The 17,927-nt window shown below is 34.5% G+C and overlaps 1 protein-coding gene and 1 long non-coding RNA gene across 10 annotated transcripts in view; one reads left to right on the top strand and one right to left on the bottom strand.

Moving 5' to 3' along the window:
* IFT81 (intraflagellar transport 81) overlaps nucleotides 1-17,927 on the top strand; it is a 193,680-nt gene that overhangs the window by 111,038 nt on the left and 64,715 nt on the right. For 8 of the 9 annotated variants that reach the window (XM_082418063.1, XM_082418066.1, XM_082418065.1 and 5 more), the window contains 7 exons: nucleotides 197-377; nucleotides 3,553-3,642; nucleotides 5,901-5,966; nucleotides 6,280-6,390; nucleotides 8,121-8,205; nucleotides 13,685-13,848; nucleotides 15,153-15,248. In XM_082418063.1, coding sequence (XP_082274189.1) covers nucleotides 197-377; nucleotides 3,553-3,642; nucleotides 5,901-5,966; nucleotides 6,280-6,390; nucleotides 8,121-8,205; nucleotides 13,685-13,848; nucleotides 15,153-15,248 — 793 coding nt within the window. Of the gene's footprint in view, nucleotides 1-196; nucleotides 378-3,552; nucleotides 3,643-4,350; nucleotides 4,744-5,900; nucleotides 5,967-6,279; nucleotides 6,391-8,120; nucleotides 8,206-13,684; nucleotides 13,849-15,152; nucleotides 15,249-17,927 lie in introns of those variants that run through there. The other variant, XM_082418068.1, reaches the window with a different exon arrangement.
* Nucleotides 1-17,927, bottom strand: part of LOC309640033 — a 201,406-nt gene that overhangs the window by 178,399 nt on the left and 5,080 nt on the right. The window lies entirely within an intron of this gene.

Below are 17,927 nucleotides of genomic sequence, written 5' to 3'. Positions count from 1 at the left end.
GTGATATATTAAAGGCCTAATTTTATGATTATTGTTAATGTGCAGACTGACTTTAGATTAGCCTTGGTTTTATCTTTTTTAAATAGTCATGGAAAGCAATCAGGAAATTGTAAATTGGATTTTGAGCAAATGTTACCTCTTTTCAAGGTTTACTTTTAAGCCTCTGTGTGTGTGTGTGTTTATTTTCTTTTTATAGGAGTAACTTTCGTCAGGGTCTGGTGATTGGAAGTAAACCTGTAATTTACCCAGTGCTCCACTGGCTTCTTCAGAGGACTAATGAACTGAAGAAAAGAGCATATTTAGCTCGTTTTTTAATAAAACTTGAGGTACCAAGTGAGTTTCTTCAGGATGAAACCGTGGCTGATACCAATAAACAGGTATACAATATATAAATGGTATTTTTAAGCTATCCGTAGTGGATTTCAAGGTGCACACGTTCAAATATATATTGATCTCACTTTAGTTTATTTGCTGTCTCCGTATTTCCGGTGGCATCAAAAGGTAAAATAGTTATCAACTAATGTTCAGCTGTAATCACTTGTGAAAATATTGACTTTTGCACACAAATACCTTTTTGGTGATAGAGTATGTGGATAGAAAAAAAAACCCTGAAATTTGGATCTTAGAATAATTTATTACTTAAGAATTGTGGTGCTCGCTCCAGCAGCACATATACTAAAAATTGGAACGGCACAGAGAAGATTAGCATGGCCCCTGTGCAAGGATGACACGCAAATTCATGAAGCGTTCCATATTTTTTACTCAGACATAAAAAGAAGAGAAATTGAGTTATTTGTAATGAGGTGGATGGACCTAGAGTCTGTCATACAGAGTGAAGTAAGTCAGAAAGAGAAAAACAAATACCGTATGCTAACACATATATATGGAATCTAAAAAAAAAAAAAAAAAGGTTATGAAGAACCTAGGGGCAGGACAGGACTAAAGATGCAGACATAGAGAATGGGCTTGAGGACATGGGGAGGGGGAAGGGTAAGCTGGGACGAAGTGAGAGAGTGGCATGGACATATATACACTACCAAATGTAAAATAGATAGCTAGTGGGAAGCAGCCGCATAGCACAGGGAGATCAGCTCGGTGCTTTGTGACCACCTAGAGGGGTGGGATAAGAAGGGTGGGAGGGAGACACAAAAGAGAGGAGATATGGGGATATATGTATATGTATAGCTGATTCACTCTGTTATAAAGCAGAAACTAACACACCATTGTAAAGCAATTATACTCCAGTAAAGATGTTTAAAAAATAATAAATGTGGGTTGAATAAAAAAAAAAAAGAATTATGGGTAGATAGGATCCTGGGCTTGGGACTGCAGAATACTTTGTTGATCAGTTCTGTGACTGTATAATTTGTCATCCAAATCAGAGAGGAAAGGGGTTATCATAATAATTACACTGGAGCAAAAGGTATAAATTGACAGTATGCCAGGTGAATTGGGACATGTGAGCACCTTCAAAGATTGTGTGTAGACAAAGAAGCCAAGCTTATGATCTCAAAGGATGTTCCAATCAGGCAGAAGGTAGAGAAAGGACCAGGAATTTGCAATTTCAGTGTACTTTCCTCTCCAGAGTTTTGGGGTGATACTGGGTTCTGGCCTTAAGGTCTTAAAGCTCTTGACTACTCAGGATTCTGGCTGGTCTGGCTCCTGGTCCTGGGATTTCAAAGCACATTGCTGATCAAAGACTATGGAAAGAAAGAATTTAGGCTTAAGATTTCAAAGAACTTTGATTTAAAAGAAAAAAATTTGCCTCTGTTTAGCATTTGTGCTTTTGTCCTATAGTAGGTATGTAGACCGTTTTGTGCCAGTTTGTTGTGAGTAGTCTGTCAATCTATCTCTCCCAATAGATTATGAGATCTATGAAAACAGGTATCATGTCTTATCCATCTTTGTTTTCCTCCAGGGTTTGGTAGGGTTGCTTCTATATGGTATGTGCTCAAAATTTGTATTAATCGAAACAATCAACTAAATGTATTTTCATCCATATATTTTGTTATTTTTGGGTAGCCATAGCAGTCACTCAAAATAGAGTCAGTATTGATCTCTTAAGACATTTCTAGGGTTGAAAGATTTATGCAAATAATTATGTCAAGTGTTACAGTCGATGCCTTGAGAAAAGTACAGCAGAATGAGACCACTGCGGCCCCTACCTTTGAATGCTTTACATAATGTAAGAAAGAGAGGGGTGTAAATATGAAATATTATATCCTCCCTACCCTCCCACATCAATAAATTAGATAGAAACCAGTTCCTCTGGAGGAAGATTATTTTATTTTATTTTTTAAATAAATTTATTTTATTTATTTATTTGTCTGTGTTGGGTCCTCGTTGCTGTGCGCAGGCTTTCTCTAGTTGTGGCGAGTGGGGGCTACTCTTCGTTGCGGGGCTCAGGCTTCTCGTTGCGGTGGCTTCTCTTGTTGCAGAGTGCGGGCTCTGGGCACGCGGGCTTCAGTAGTTGTGGCATGCGGGCTCAGTAGCTGTGGCTCGCGGGCTCTAGAGTGCAGGCTCGGTAGTTGTGGCGCACGGGCTTAGTTGCTCCGCGGCACGTGGGATCTTCCCGGACCAGGGCTCAAACCCGTGTCCCCTGCACTGGCAGGTGGATTCTTAACCACTGCACCACCAGGGACATCCCTGGAGGAAGGTTATTAATAGGCTTTTACTAAACACGCCCAGCTAATTATTAATGGAAGGATTAATAATAATAAAGACATGTTTGTCCTCGAAGCATGTTTGAAGTATGTGTATAAAATGACTTACACATTTAGCCATTTAGCAGAGAGCCTAATAAAAAATGAACATTGTCTTTCTAAATGAAGAGTTTTAGAATGATTGATTTACAGACTTGCAGAATATGATCAGTCAAGAAAAAATATTATTAATTTTCTGTCATTATCCACAAAAAAACCTATTTTTTAAAAATTTTGGATAAGAGTTGTGATTTTTTTCATTCATTTAACTACTTTTTATTGAACACCTATATAGGTTATGCACTATGCTAGGCCCTAGGAATGTAGAAGTCTCCACAAGTAATATGATTCTTATCCTCCTGACTCTCACTGTCTAAAGGAGGGAGACAGACAAGTAACTAGCAATTATAATTTTATATGATATTTACTCTGATATCATGGTACTCTGATATGGAATAGGTACAGAGCTAGAGAAGGCTTCTTTGAGGATAGTGGTGTCTGTGCTGAGACCTGAAGGATTAATAGGAGCTACCCTGGCAAAGGGTGAGGGAGTCATAGAGTACTCTCAGAGGGAATAGGTTGTATAAAGTGAAGGTGGAATATTCCAGGGATTGAAAGAAGATCAACAAAGCTAGTGAATAGAGTGTTAGTTAGGGAAGTAACCGGAGAAGTCTTTAGAGGCCAGATTATATACACCAACTTTTTTTGTGTCCTATATAAATGTTTAAGGATATATTTAAATGCTGTTCTATACCGATTAAGTAATCACTTTAAGTTAATAGATAACCTGATTAAGAAAAGCCTACTGGATCTAGTCACTAGTTTATAATTTTTTAACTTGTTCTTTTAGTATGAAGATTTGATGGAAGCCTTTAAAACTTTGCATAAAGAATGTGAGCAGCTCAAGACATCTGGATTTTCTACAGCAGAAATAAGAAGGGTAAAGGAAAAAAACATAATAACCATTTTTTTTGGACTTGAATTAAATTCAGTATGAGTCTTAAGAGTATGTGGAAACTAGTGATAGCAAATGGCAAATTTTCTTTTGTAAGACCTTTGCTGATTCTTTACTGAAGAAATTAATGAGGCCAGGGTAAATTCATAATTAGTTCTTATGTACTATATAGACCATTGCCATGGATTAAAAGCAATTAAAATTTGGGTCTTTATCTAATATATATATATATATATGATATAGAAAAAAAAGTATATATGTGTGTGTATTTGGGATCATGCTATGCATAATTATTTGTTTTTTTAATCATTACATGTGAATATATTCCCATTGTTATCTTTCTACGGTATGATTTTTCATGACTTAATTAATATTAATTACTTATTAATATTAATTTAATATTCTGTGGTATGGATAGTCTAACAATTTTTGGTGTTTTGTTTTCATTTTTTGCTGTCATAGATAATGCTGTGATTATCTTCTACATAAATTTGTTTGGGGGTACCTGTGATTGTTTCCTTAGAATAAATTCCTAGAAGTAGAATTGCTTATTAAAGCATATGAGAATTTTTAGGACTTTTGATGTATGTTACTTAGTGTTCTCCAAAAAATGTCTTTATATTCTTGCTAGGTGTGAAAGTTCTTTCTCGAAACCATTGCTAATTCTCACTTTCATGGATTTTGTATTTTTAGAAATCACATCTTTATCTTCTCATTCAAACAGGAAACATTAGAAGTTGCTTCCTCAGGGAGGCCTTCCCTGATTTCCTAGATAGATTAGTTCCCCCCAGTTCTTTCTGTTTCATAACACTCATTACACTTATGATTATTTTAATGTCTTGTCTTATCAACTGTATTTAAACCCAGTGAGGGCAGGGACCACGTCTACGTATCTTGTTCACCACAGTATCCCCAGTGCATATCACAGTGCCCTGCATGTGGTAGGTTCTCAATAAGAGTTTGTTGAATGTATAAGAAATGAAAGATGAACTCACATCTAATGGAAAAGAAAGACCCATAAGTAGATAGTTATCACAAAGTATGGAATAAGAGTGATGTCCACCTACGGTTCCTCCATTATGTCATGTGAGTAAACTAAAATGATAAAATAACCTAGAGTCTGTGATTTTAATTTTATTAATTATTACCAAAGTATTTTTCAACATATTCTTTGTAAAGAAGTATGATTAAGCAAAAATAGAAAATAATTCACTCAAAATGCCATGCTCTAGTGATAACTGCTACTGATATTTTAGTGAATATATTTAAACCTTTTTCTTGGTATTGTATTATATATAAATGTTATAATCTGCTTCTTTCAAGTAATGTCATATCATGACTTTTTCTCATGTCATTCAACATTCTTCATAATTTTTAGTGATTTTCATTGTGTTGTGCCGTAATTTACTTAATAATCCTCAGACATTTGGATCATTTCCAAATTTTAGATATAATTGACATCTATGAGAATCTTTATAGATTCCCAGAGGTGAAATTACTGAGCCAGAATGCATACACATTTATTTTAAGACTTTTGATATTGTTCTTCAATATAATGCCACCAGTAGTAACAGTGCCTATTTCCCCAAATCCTGTCAGTACTGAATACCGTATATATTTTTCCTTTTATTATTACTGTGAGAGTTAGCCTATTAGTTTTTTGGTTAGGAAGGATTTTTTGTTTGTTTGTTTTCACTAGAAACTATTGTGGAGCTGGTTAAAAGACATTTTTGAAATCTTTATTTTTAGAAAGAGAATTGCTTAATTGACAAAACCAGATACAAATTTATGTCTTGAAAACACCATAGCCTTAAAAATAATTTTGATGGAAAATTGACAGAATATATAGTTTGGTATTTAACAGAGCAGACGGGATGTCAGCAGCTGTTGTTCATGTTTTTAGACCTGTACACTTTCCATTATAGAAGTTTTTGAAAAATCATGTGCCCATATTTGGAATCAGAACACAAATGGTCTGGTTGGCAGCTTTACCTTGCTACTTTGTAACCTGTTTCAGTTGCTTTTCTAGATGAACACCAAGCTACCAAATAAATTACCCTGCATAAAGAACCCTGGGGTGAGGGGTGGGAATAGAAATGCCCTTCATCCAAAAGAGGATCTTTGTTCCTTAATGCTCTGGTTATAAATGATGGAAATGGTAGATGCATAATCATGTAAAAACCTTATCTGAATTCTACAGACAAAATACTTTTTCTTATAACGTCTTCTTGACTACTTTTTAGGATATCAGTGCAATGGAGGAAGAAAAGGATCAGCTCATTAAGAGAGTTGAACGTTTGAAGAAAAGGGTAAGGCAAGAATTAGCACTGTAGGACTTTGGCCCCAAGTCCCAAGGACTTGCAAAGATTTAGGAATGCAAATAAAGATTAAGCAAGGCATGAGTGTACATCGGAGGCTGGAGTCAAATACATTGATGGAAAGGGAATCTCCCTAGGCAGTAGCCCAAAACTTGTTAAGGACCTGGAGTCTGAAACTTTAGTGTCATCTCTAGGGAATACAGTTTACCAAAAGGAAATGATAAGTGGATGTCTGAGTCATGTGACATGCTCATGTCTTTCTTAAACCTGATAGTAACATATACTATTTATTCCCTCACTGTAGGTGGAGACAGTTCAGAATCATCAACGGATGCTTAAAATAGCAAGGCAACTTCGAGTTGAGAAAGAGAGAGAAGAATTTCTTGCACAACAGAAACAGGAACAAAAGAATCAGGTACCCACATAAAAGTTTATATTCTCATTGTGAAAGAAATCGTTCCTGCTGATCATTCAAATGTAAAGAAGATTTTTTAGAATTGTAGAAGTTCACATTTCCCTTTGTTAACATGATGAAATACTCTTTTTAAGAGTATTGTGTGGCACCAACAGCAAAAACAATACCATCTTTTGGGTTCTATTCTCTGTAGGTATCTATACACTATCTTTTGGCCCATGCTTAACTCATGTTGTTCCAGCATTACAGAATATCCATTGTAATGTTAAGCAGTAAGATTAACTGCTAATAAAACTTCTAGAATCTCTAAAGAGTGTCCTGAGATTCTGGGGCTATGAAAGAACATCCATTTTATTCCACTGATCACGGTATTCTTTACACTTTACTCCATGGGCAAATAAGCAGATCTTGGAAAGGCCCAAAATTACCCACACTCCACGTTTTTAGACTCTGCCTTAAAGAAAAAATAATTTGGCCAGAAAGTATTTCTTTTTTTTTTTAAATTTATTTATTTAATTTATTTATTTTTGGCTGCATTTGGTCCTCGTTGCTGCGTGCAGGTTTTCTTTAGTTGCGGCGAGCAGGGGCTACTCTTCGCTGTGGTGCGTGGGCTTCTCATTGCCGAGGCTTCTCTTGTTGCGGAGCATGGGCTCTAGGCACATGGGCTTCAGTAGTTGCGGCGCATGGGCTCAGTGGTTGTGGCTCATGGGCTCTAGAGCACAGGCTCAGTAGTTGTGGCGCATGGGCTTAGTTGCTCCACGGCATGTGGGATCCTCCCGGACCAGGACTCGAACCTGTGTCCCCTGCACTGGCAGGCAGATTCTTAACCACTGCGCCACCAGGGAATTCCCGGCCAGAAAGTATTTCTTGTATTTTATTAAAAATCTATCGTAGGGGCTTCCCTGGTGGCGCAGTGGTTGAGAATCTGCCTGCTAATGGAGGGGACACGGGTTTGAGCCCTGGTCTGGGAAGATCCCACATGCCGCGGAGCAACTAGGCCCGTGAGCCACAACTACTGAGCCTGCGCGTCTGGAGCCTGTGCTCCGCAACAAGAGAGGCTGCGATAGTGAGAGGCCCGCACACCGCGATGAAGAGTGGCCCCCGCTTGCCACAACTAGAGAAATCCCTCGCACAGAAACGAAGACCCAACACAGCCAAAAATAAATAAACTAATTAATTAATTTTTTTAAAAAAATCTATCTTAAAACTGAGTAGACTTGTACATTAAAAATATATTTCAAATCAGCTTCATTTCCTACTAAGTGAGCAGGTTAGATGTTTGGCTCTTTTGGAACTTGGCTTGGCATCATAATAATTACCCTGCAGCAGTAAGCTGCATTGCCCATGCCCTGAATGGTTACTTAGCATCAGTTTCTGATTCCTGAGCCATCATTTCTGAGAATGCTAGCATTCCTTAGAATAAAGAAAACCATGTTTTAACAAGAAAAGCCTGGTGCATATACTTTTCTAACCAGCATTTTTCCTTGATCACCTAATTCAACAAATAACTAAAGAAAAAATGTCTGAAAGCTTTTCTTTTAAGTTTTACATGAAAAGGTATTGAGCAAACCAATTACATTTTGGGTTTAGCTTAATAATTTCTTAGTTATTATCATTTGTTCCCTTTACAGCATAATAATTATGTGGAACTTGTATTTTTCATTGCATGTCTATATGAATGGTAGGTTTCATTAGACTAAGGAAGTAACAGATCTAATTGTATTTTAAAGCTATTTCATGCAGTGCAGAGACTGCAAAGAATACAAAACCAGTTGAAAAGTATGCGCCATGCAGCAGCAGATGCGAAGCCTGAAAGTAAGTGGAAATTATATGACATAGATGATCATATAATATGATATAAGTCATCATATTAGTGAGAATATTAGTTTAAATCAGTAGTCTTCCTTACTAATGGGAACTAATTATCGTCAAGTGATAGCTCAGCATTTTAGGGCATCATTTCCTAGCTAGTAAGTGACAGCCCTGATGAAGACATCCTTAAGTGTTCACCTGTGGTTTTTAAATTCCCTTTCAGTGTTTTGTCAGAGGGTGAACTAATGAAAACCACCATGGAGAGAGGCTGTCTGGTGTGTGAATGTGTAAAATACTTAGAATGGATTTTATGAGAATGATGGATGGAAAAAATGTGAATATTGTTTTAGTGCCAGGGCTATAAAGAAAAAGTAAAATGCTGGACCCTTAAAACTGAGTGTTGTTTCATATTTTGGGTTGTGCTAATGACATGGGTATCCCTGGCTCTGTTGGCACATTAGCTTTACATAGAGGATACATTGTTCTGATATCCCAGATTATACCACCAAACCTATCCTAGGCATTTTTTAAGTGTGCTCATCAGAAGGGAGACCATGTAAATTGGAAGAGCAGTAAAAAGTTCTCATTGGTATTGGAGAAATATTTCAATATAAATATCCAGCTATGGGAAGGTTAATTTATCTTTTTCTAGTATTCTGTGAAATATTATACTCTAAGATATAATATACAGAACGACTGTAATAAAAAAGACAGTCAATAACAGGTGTTGACAAGGATGTAGAGAAATTGGAACCTGCATACTTTGCTAGTGGGAATGTAAAATGATGCATCCACTTTGGAAAACAGTTTGGCAGTTCCTCAAAGTGTTAAACCTAGAATTACCATATGATCTGGCAATTTTATTCTACCCAAGAGAGTTTAAAACATATGTCCACACAACAACTTGTACATAAATGTTCATAGCAGCATTGTTCATAATAGCCAAAAAGTAAAAACAACCCCAGCATCCCTAAACTGATGAATGAATAAACAAACTGTAGCATATCCATACAGTGGAATGTTATCCAACAATAAAAGGAATGAAGTGTTGATACATGCTACAATATGGATGAACCCCAAAAACATCTTAAGTGAAAGAAACTAGTCACAAAAACATATTATATGATCCCATTTGTATGAAATTTCCAGAATAAGCAAATCCATAGAGATGGAAGTCAAACTATTGATTGCCTAGGGTTGAGGAACTGTAGGGGAGGACAGCTGTGTTGGTAGGTGGAGGATGGGGGGAGGAAGTGACTGCTAGTGGGTATAGAGGCTTCTTTTGAAGCTGATTAAAATGGTCTAAAATTGATTGTCGTAATCGTTACACAATTCTGTGAATATACTAAAAGCCATTGAATTGTACACTTTAAACAGATGAATTGTATGGCTGTGTGGTAAGTTATATCTCAATAAAGCTGTTGAAAGAGATAATACAGTATTTCCTTGTTTGTAGACACATGTTCTTTACCATTTTAATTGTTTTTGCAATTGGGATACATCTTTTACTTTATGTATGCATTTCACATGGTATTTGTAATTTAGTTGATGGTGTCTTATAATTGATGGCATCTTAAAATCAAGGAAATACGTATTAATTGATATTTAAGAAACCAGTAGAGTACTCCCTATAACATGTATGGTTCATACATATTAATTAGTGGCTTTCCATAGAATCTCTGACTCCTCTCAGTCATAAGTTCAGATTCAAGCAATACCTGGAAGTTTCCATGCATTTAGTTGTTCGTGTCATTTGATTCTTTATTCACTAGGTTTTCACTTTTTAGGAGAATGTTTAGGACAAAAGAAAGTAATTTTTTAGTGCTTTTTTCCTTCTTAGTATTATATATAGTACATCTTTTTAGTATATGTTCTTTGGGTTTGATGTAGGTTCCTTCACATCTTTACTGTAAAAAATTAAGATAAATCTTCAAAAGAAATTCCTTAAATTATAGCCATTTAAAAATTAATATCAATAAGCAATTTGTTTTCATATGTCTATCCTTGCTAAGAAATTTCTAGAACTTAACATTAATAGTGAATTTTTGAAAATGAAGGTAATGTATACAAGAATTGAAAGATTTGGTATGCAGAAAAATTGATTGATCAGTACAGTTTAATACAACTTAAAATGTTAGCCTGAACATGTGTTTTTGCAGTGTCTGTTATCCTCAATTTTATTAGGTTAAATATTTCTTGCTATTATGTTTTAATTCTGGTAACTAAACAGAATATCCAAAGATATTTATAGTATTAGTAATATTTCATTTTTTGTTTGAATTGATAGACTTTGTTTTGCTTTGGCTTTCTAGACTAAATAGAATTGTTTGGGCCAGGAACTACATAATTATTTAGTAATAAAATGGACAAATAAAGTTGTTCTGTTTTGGGCATCTCTCGAGATGTTGGTTTAAAATATTAATATAAGCAATATGTTAGTAGATGATGCTAAACAATAAAATCAGTTGCGTTGTTACGCAGTAATATAAATAATTGGCTCAAAACCAATAGTCCATTAATTCAGTGTTTATTGAACATCTGCTACATGTCAGATACTGTGCTAAGTGCTAGGAATAGAAAGAAAAGCTATTTCTATTAAAGTGCTCACAGTCTAATGGAGAAATGACAAGCAGTGGACAATTATAATGCAGTGTGACAAATACACCAGTGGAGCTCAGCACAGGCTCCGATGAGAACAAAGAGGCAAAGAGCACTAAACGCTAACACAGAGTCAAATGGTTTCCTGGAGGTGTGGCAATTGAGTTAAATTAAAGCTGGAGAGGTAGAGGAGTGGAAGACATTCCATGCCAAGGCACAGTGACCTAAAAGAACATAAATGTATTAGGCTAAGCAAATGATGGAGGAAGAAGTAGAGATAAAAGGGCAGGCTTCTTCTGACTGCTTGTCTTTGAAAAGAAGACGAGGGAGAGAGTGTGCAAATGATTGAGAAATATAGTACTGTGCATAGATTGAGGCAGGGTAGTGGTCTAGTGGTGTTCACATTGCTGGAGAGCCAGTCAGACAAAGGAAGATTGGAAGATTCAGGAGGAAAAGGTGAGAATTGGTAACAACCTTTCCTGTGTGCTCCCACTGTGTCCCTGTATTGCACTGAATGTTCTACAGCAATTGCCATAATATGTTAATTGTTGGCATATCTGACTCTGACACAGCTAAACGCCAGGCTAGTCACCAAGTCATAATTGTTCTTTCTATTTTCAGGCCTTAGCACACAGATTACACACAGCCAGCATTCAGTAAACAATCTGTTAAATAGTTGGGAGGTGGGAGTAGAGACCTTACCCCTGCATAGGAAGAAAATTATGTTTTCCACAGGTAGGAGGGAAATCAAGTAAGAAAAAAAAATGGCTGAAAATATAAAAACAAGGTATTAAAAAAAAAAATAAGGTATTATGTGTGTAATATATGTTCTTTGTGGATGGACAGGGAGTGGGGAGCAGGAAGTTAAGGAGTTCCTGCTTTGTTGACATCTTTCTGGGAAGCAGAGTCTTAAGGATTATATTCAGCAGCCTAGGAAAAGAGTAAATTAAACAGAGTTCAGTTGCTTCAGGTATTTAGTTTAATAAGGTCCATCGAAATTTTTTAGTAACAACAAATGGCTTACAAAAAATTTCTATTTGCTTAAATAACATAAAAGTATTTTTAGTATAACAGTGTAATTTGTATTTTTTCAGAGTAACAGCTGTATTATAAAATATTCACTTAAGTTAATTCATCTTTATACTCTACATATTCCTGAGATTTTTTATGTAAAAGAAGCTACTCATTCAGTTGTAGTAGGATCAGTGAGACGTTTTCAGAGGGTTTTTAATCAAAATGTTTCCGGAGATCTTAAGTGACCTTATATTTAATTTCACCAGGATTTTCAAAGATAATTTTTTAAAAACTGCATAGAAACGTGTCCACTTTTCAAAGTATAAGTTAAAATTTTTAAGAGAAGAATTTAAAATGTGATGGAAACTCTGTTTTTATGTTTTTTAATAGCCTTACTGAGGTAAAATGGACATACAGTAAACAGCACGTTTAGAGTATACACTTGATAAGTTTTGACATACGTATACACTAGTGAAACTGTCAACCTTAATCAAAATAACAAATATATCCATCACCCCTAAACATTTCCTTGTGCCGCTTTGTAATTTCTCACTCCTGCCCCTCTCTGCCTCTCTAACCCACCTCAGGCAACCATTGATCTGCTTTCTGTTACTATAGATTGGTTTGTATTTTCTAGAATTAGAAACTTTTTTTAAATAAGGAAAGTAATATTTAAGAATTTTAAATCTTTAAAAACATTTTAGATTTTGATTTCTTGCATCTCTGATTACATGCACTATGTTTAAGAACTTGAAGGTGGAAAAACTAGTCATCTAATAGCCAAAGAAGCCAGGTTGTAGAGCTAATCGGAAACCATATAGGAATGTCTGCCTAATTATAGTGTGATTCAGTAAACACTTTCCTTCCTTTCCCCAGTCCCTAAAAAAAGAGGTGGAAAATTGTAGGGATGAATGGAAAACTCGTGAATTTGCCATTAATAAATTTTTACACATTAATATATGGTTAGCACAGCAAACTAAAAATAATTTTAAGGCTTTGGCCGAGATTTATTATGCAATCTACGTACGTAGGTTACTTAAACCGGAAATCCAGTGTTTTAAAAAGTCAAGCCAGAATTTGTAAATGTGTAATGGAAAGATCTGAAATAAACTTTTTAAAGCTCTCAGGGCTGGGAATTTATAACAAAACCATTATTCACTGAAAACCTGTATATGTGTATGTTTGTTCACTCTGCCAGAATAAGAAAACTTAAATCTTAAAAATGTAATTTAAGTTGCCACTTAACTGTAAACTAATACTTTACAAAATCAAAACTACCAAACATGGAAAACTGAAAATGTTTATGAATGTAGATAATTTCTCTTTTTCAGGTTTTAACTTACACCTTTAGTAATATCTTTATTGGTTTAAAGCTAAAAATGATAATGTATTACCATTTATGAAGTATTAGAATAGGAATATAAATTGCATCATAAGTACTGCAAAAGAAGAAGAATAAATGACCACTTATAGAAGAAATAACCTGGATTAGATTTCATTTGTGTTGTCATTTGGTTCATGGATTCCTTAAATACTTAGACGACAAAATATGACCCAACAAAATATTTGGCACTGTAAAGGTTATTTTTGCATATTGTGGACTGTAAAAGAATTAGGTGGTAATTTGGAAAGATCATAATATTACTTCTTCTATAATTTAAATATTCTTCTATGTAAATTATCCTTCATTATCACTCTAATTAACAGCAAAAAAATTTCAGTGGCCAATCTTTCATTGTTCTATACTAGGTATTATACAGAATGCTTTCAATGGATGTGCCCTACTATCCAGGTCTTATGTTTTAAAATGTACAAAGCATCACTTTACCTACTCTCTTGGGCTGAATATTCATTTATTTTATTTTTATAGGTTTAATGAAGAGGCTAGAGGAGGAGATAAAGTTTAATTCATATATGGTAACTGAAAAATTTCCTAAAGAATTAGAGAACAAGAAAAAAGAATTGCAGTTTTTACAGAAAGTGGTTTCAGAGCCTGCTATGGGTCATTCTGATCTTCTTGAACTTGAATCTAAAGTAAGTAACAATTGTCTTCTTTTTATAAGCTTCCAATTTTATCTCATCCCCAGTCCTGTGAAAATTATGTGAACTGCTTTCTGTAGTGTCCTACTCTTGACTCTTAAGTTAACCTGTGCTAAGAGCTGACAGCTCTTATGAGGAGTTGTTCTTTATGAGAAATTATAGCACGTAATGCTGTCACTTAATCCACGTGGTGTTATAAAAACCTAGTCAACTGATTAGGAAACTGGGTAACTTGGATATATAAATTAATGTATATGATTGACTCAGTTTATATATTCATAATATAATAATTTAGTTGACAATTTTTTAAATATCATAAATGTGATTACTTTTTATTTCCAAGAATAATATTATAGCAATTTTGTATTTAAAGCTAATGTTTTTTATTAGCTTTTTATGCCTGCTTTGGAATTACTAAACTTCCTTGTAATGCTCATTGAAACCTGGTATCATAACATTTTTCTTCCCTAAAAACACTAATCAGAGGTATATTTTTTTAAATAATTAAATATCATGAAAATTGATTGAAAGATTTTGACTTTAATGTGCTTAATAGCCACTATAATTAAATACATAATTCTAATGATTTTATTCTTTTAATTTATGTATAGAAATCAGTTGCCCAAGTCAGTTTTGGCTCAGTTTAATGTTATAGGATTAACAGGAAAATTCTAGTTTTTTCAAAGGATAGTTATACTGAAAGCCATGTAATTAAAAAAAATTTATTATAGGACTATATGCTTCTATTGGCTTTTTTCAGTTTTACTACATTTGAGAAAAGCTTAGATTAATGAGTAGGATAAATGACAGCTATTATAGAATCATAGATCATTCATTAGAATAGGAAGGGTTTTTAGATGTCATTCATGTCAACTCTCAGCTGGGTTCGTGAATTCCTTGTACTAAATCCCTGGGGAATGTTAGTCCAGATTTGCTTTATCACTTAGAGTTACATGAAAGTCACAGCCTAGGTGAAGGGATAACTTCAGATTTTTAGAAATCATCTTTTTGATAGTAATATATAAATATTTCATGTAGAATACTTTAGGATAATTTAGATATGGATGGTTAAATCCATGTAAGTAATCAAATTGTGTAAATATATATCATGAACTGTGAAATGCAAGTTGTCTCTAAAAGTAATCGTAACAGCCCACTCATAATGTTAATGGAGCTGATCCTCCCATCAAATTACTGATAATAACAACTGTAAATTCAAAGCTTTGTTTGGCCAGATGCCCCTTAGTTTGGGTATTCGTAGGCAGAGTTTTAACCTTTTTATTTTCATACTGTTTTAGATAAATGAAATAAACACACAGATCAGTCAGCTGATTGAAAAGAAAATGATGAGAAATGAGCCAATTGAAGGCAAACTGTCACTATATAGGCAACAGGTAAGACCACTCCTTTTGGCTCACATATTTAGGTCCATAATCTTGTTGGTGAACATTTTCATTAATACCATGGTCTGTGTTATCGATAGTCTTAAAGTGAGAAGGAAGCAAAGAATAAATGTTCTCCTGTCATTGCTAATCTCTAGATTATAACAAAGAATTTGTGGAAAAGCCACAAAAGATACATGTTCAGGTTTGAAATTCAATATATCTGATAATGCTTAGTTTCCTTAGTGTCTGCCAACTGTGGTGATAGAGCTCTTTGTGGTGAGTGTGAAATTTGATTTTTTATATGAATGCTTACTTTAAGTGGTATAAATAAGACTATTTATAATCTTTAATGAACTAAAGGCAATATACTTTTTCAGGTTTAAAGTTAGTTTGAAAAAATATAGAATAAATTGAATTTTAGTGCTAAGGCATTTATCATTTTATCCAGAAGTCATGAGGGTATATATGTTGTTATGTATTTCTACACAGAAGGCTCAAATGACAGCCATGGATTACCTGACAAGAACCTTGGCAAGAGAGTTTAGTGTGAAGAGCATTCTGTAACCTCAGAAAATACTGAGCTACATAACAAAGCATTATTCAAGGATGCTAGAATTTTTTAAAAACCTTTTTATAATGGAAAAATTTAACCATATACAAAGGTAGAGAAAATAGTTCAGTAAACCCTCGTGTGTCCCTCAGCTATAGCAATCATGGCCATTCTTGTTTCATCTATACCCCCCGCCCCAACTGGATTATTTGAAGTAAATCTTAGACTTCATATAATTTCATCTACAAATATCTCAGAACGTATCTTTAAAAAATAAAAACTTTTAAAAAACTTAACATACCACATTTGAAAATTTTATTACTTCCTTAATATTGGCAGATATCCAAACAATGTTCAGATTTCCTTGATTGTCTCTTTTTCTTTCTTTTTTTCCTTTCCTGTTTTTTTTCCCCCCCAGTGTCTTTGTTTTAATTAGGATCCATACAGGATTTATACACTGCATTTGGTTGATATATTTGTCTCTTTCAATCTATAGGCTCTCTTCCCTACTTATTTATCCATTCATTTAATAATTTTCTTGCAGTTTTTTTAATTGAAACTTGTTTATTTATCCTATAGCATTTCCCATAGTTGGTGTTTTACTGATTGCAGCCTGATGGTGTCCTTTTAAAATGTTCCTCTGTTTCCTGTATTTCCTATATATTAGATCTAGAAGCTTGAACAGGTTCTGTTTTGATTTTTTTTTTTTGGTCAAGAATATTCTCTAAGTGGTATTTTATACTTTCATTTGGAGGGAATAATGTCTGGTTGTCTCTTTTTTTGTGATTTTTTTGTGCCATTGATTATCAGTGCCTGTCCATTTATTTCATGAGGGATAATAAAATGTTGATACTATGATTCCTTCTTCATTTATTAGCAGGACTACTTTTTTTATTGAAATATAGTTGATTTACAATGTTGTGTTAATTTCTGTTGTACAGCAAAGTGAATCAGTTATACATATATACATTCTTTTTTATATTCTTTTCCATTATGGCTTATCACAGAATATTGAATATAGTTCCCTGTGCTGTACAGTAGGACCTTGTTTTTGTCTTCCTCTTTCTGACTTACTTTACTTAGTATGATAATCTCTAGGTCCGTCCATGTAGCTGCAAATGGCATTATTTCATTCTTTTTTATGGCTGAGTAGTATTCCATTGTATATATGTACCACATCTTTATCCACTCATCTGTCAACGGACATTTAGGTTGTTTCCATGTCTTGGCTATTGTGAATAGTGCTGCTATGAACATAGGGGTGCATGTGTCTTTTTGAATTATGTTTTTGTCCATATATATGCCCAGGAGTAGGATTGCTGGATCATATGGCAACTCTATTTTCAGTTTTTTGAGGAACCTCCATACTGTTTTCCACAGTGGCTGCACCAATTTAGATTCCGACCAACCGTGTAGGAGGGTTCGCTTCTCTCCACACCCTCTCCAGCATTTGTTATTTGTAGACGTCTTAATGATGGCCATTCTGACTGGTGTGAGGTGGTACCTCATTGTAGTTTTGACTTGCATTTCTCTAATAATTAGCGATGTTGGAGCTGGACTACTTCTGAAAAGAGAAACCTCCTCTCATCAGCTATTTGGTTATCCTGGAGTATAGTTCATATAGGAAAGTCAGGGTGCATGCTTGATTCTTATTTTTATTTTTCAGTTTTCAAAATGAATTGGTTGCCTCTAACATTAAAAATGATTAATTAGGGTTAGTTTTTAATTTTTTTGGTTTCTTATCTATTTAATGTTATTATGAACCATAGATGTAATGAAATTTAGGTTGCAAACATTTCCCTTAATGATGCTCAAATTGTCCCATTTTTGGCTGGTAGGAGGCTTTTCAAGTTAATTTCTGAGTCCTTTTAAAATACTATTTGTCTTTGATAACATCCTTGCTTTCTGGTATGATTAAGATAGTTTCTAGGCTCATGTTTTACATTTCCTATCCCAGTCTTGGAATTAGACTTTCTTCTATGAGCCTGATATGTTTTAGTAGGAAATGATATTTATAGACCACAGTCTGGGTATTAGTACTTCTCATTGCTACTGGGATGGCCATTGTTTTTAGTTAGGTCTTTTTAGTGGACAGAGCTAGGAAGTATTTTTTCTCTTTCTCTCTCATAAAGTACACC

This window comes from Balaenoptera physalus, assembly GCF_965194825.1.
Source record: "Balaenoptera physalus genome assembly, chromosome: 12".
Classification (NCBI taxonomy): Eukaryota; Metazoa; Chordata; class Mammalia; order Artiodactyla; family Balaenopteridae; genus Balaenoptera; species Balaenoptera physalus.
Note: the sequence above shows the minus strand (reverse complement) of the source record. Positions and strands in the feature narration are given on the sequence as shown.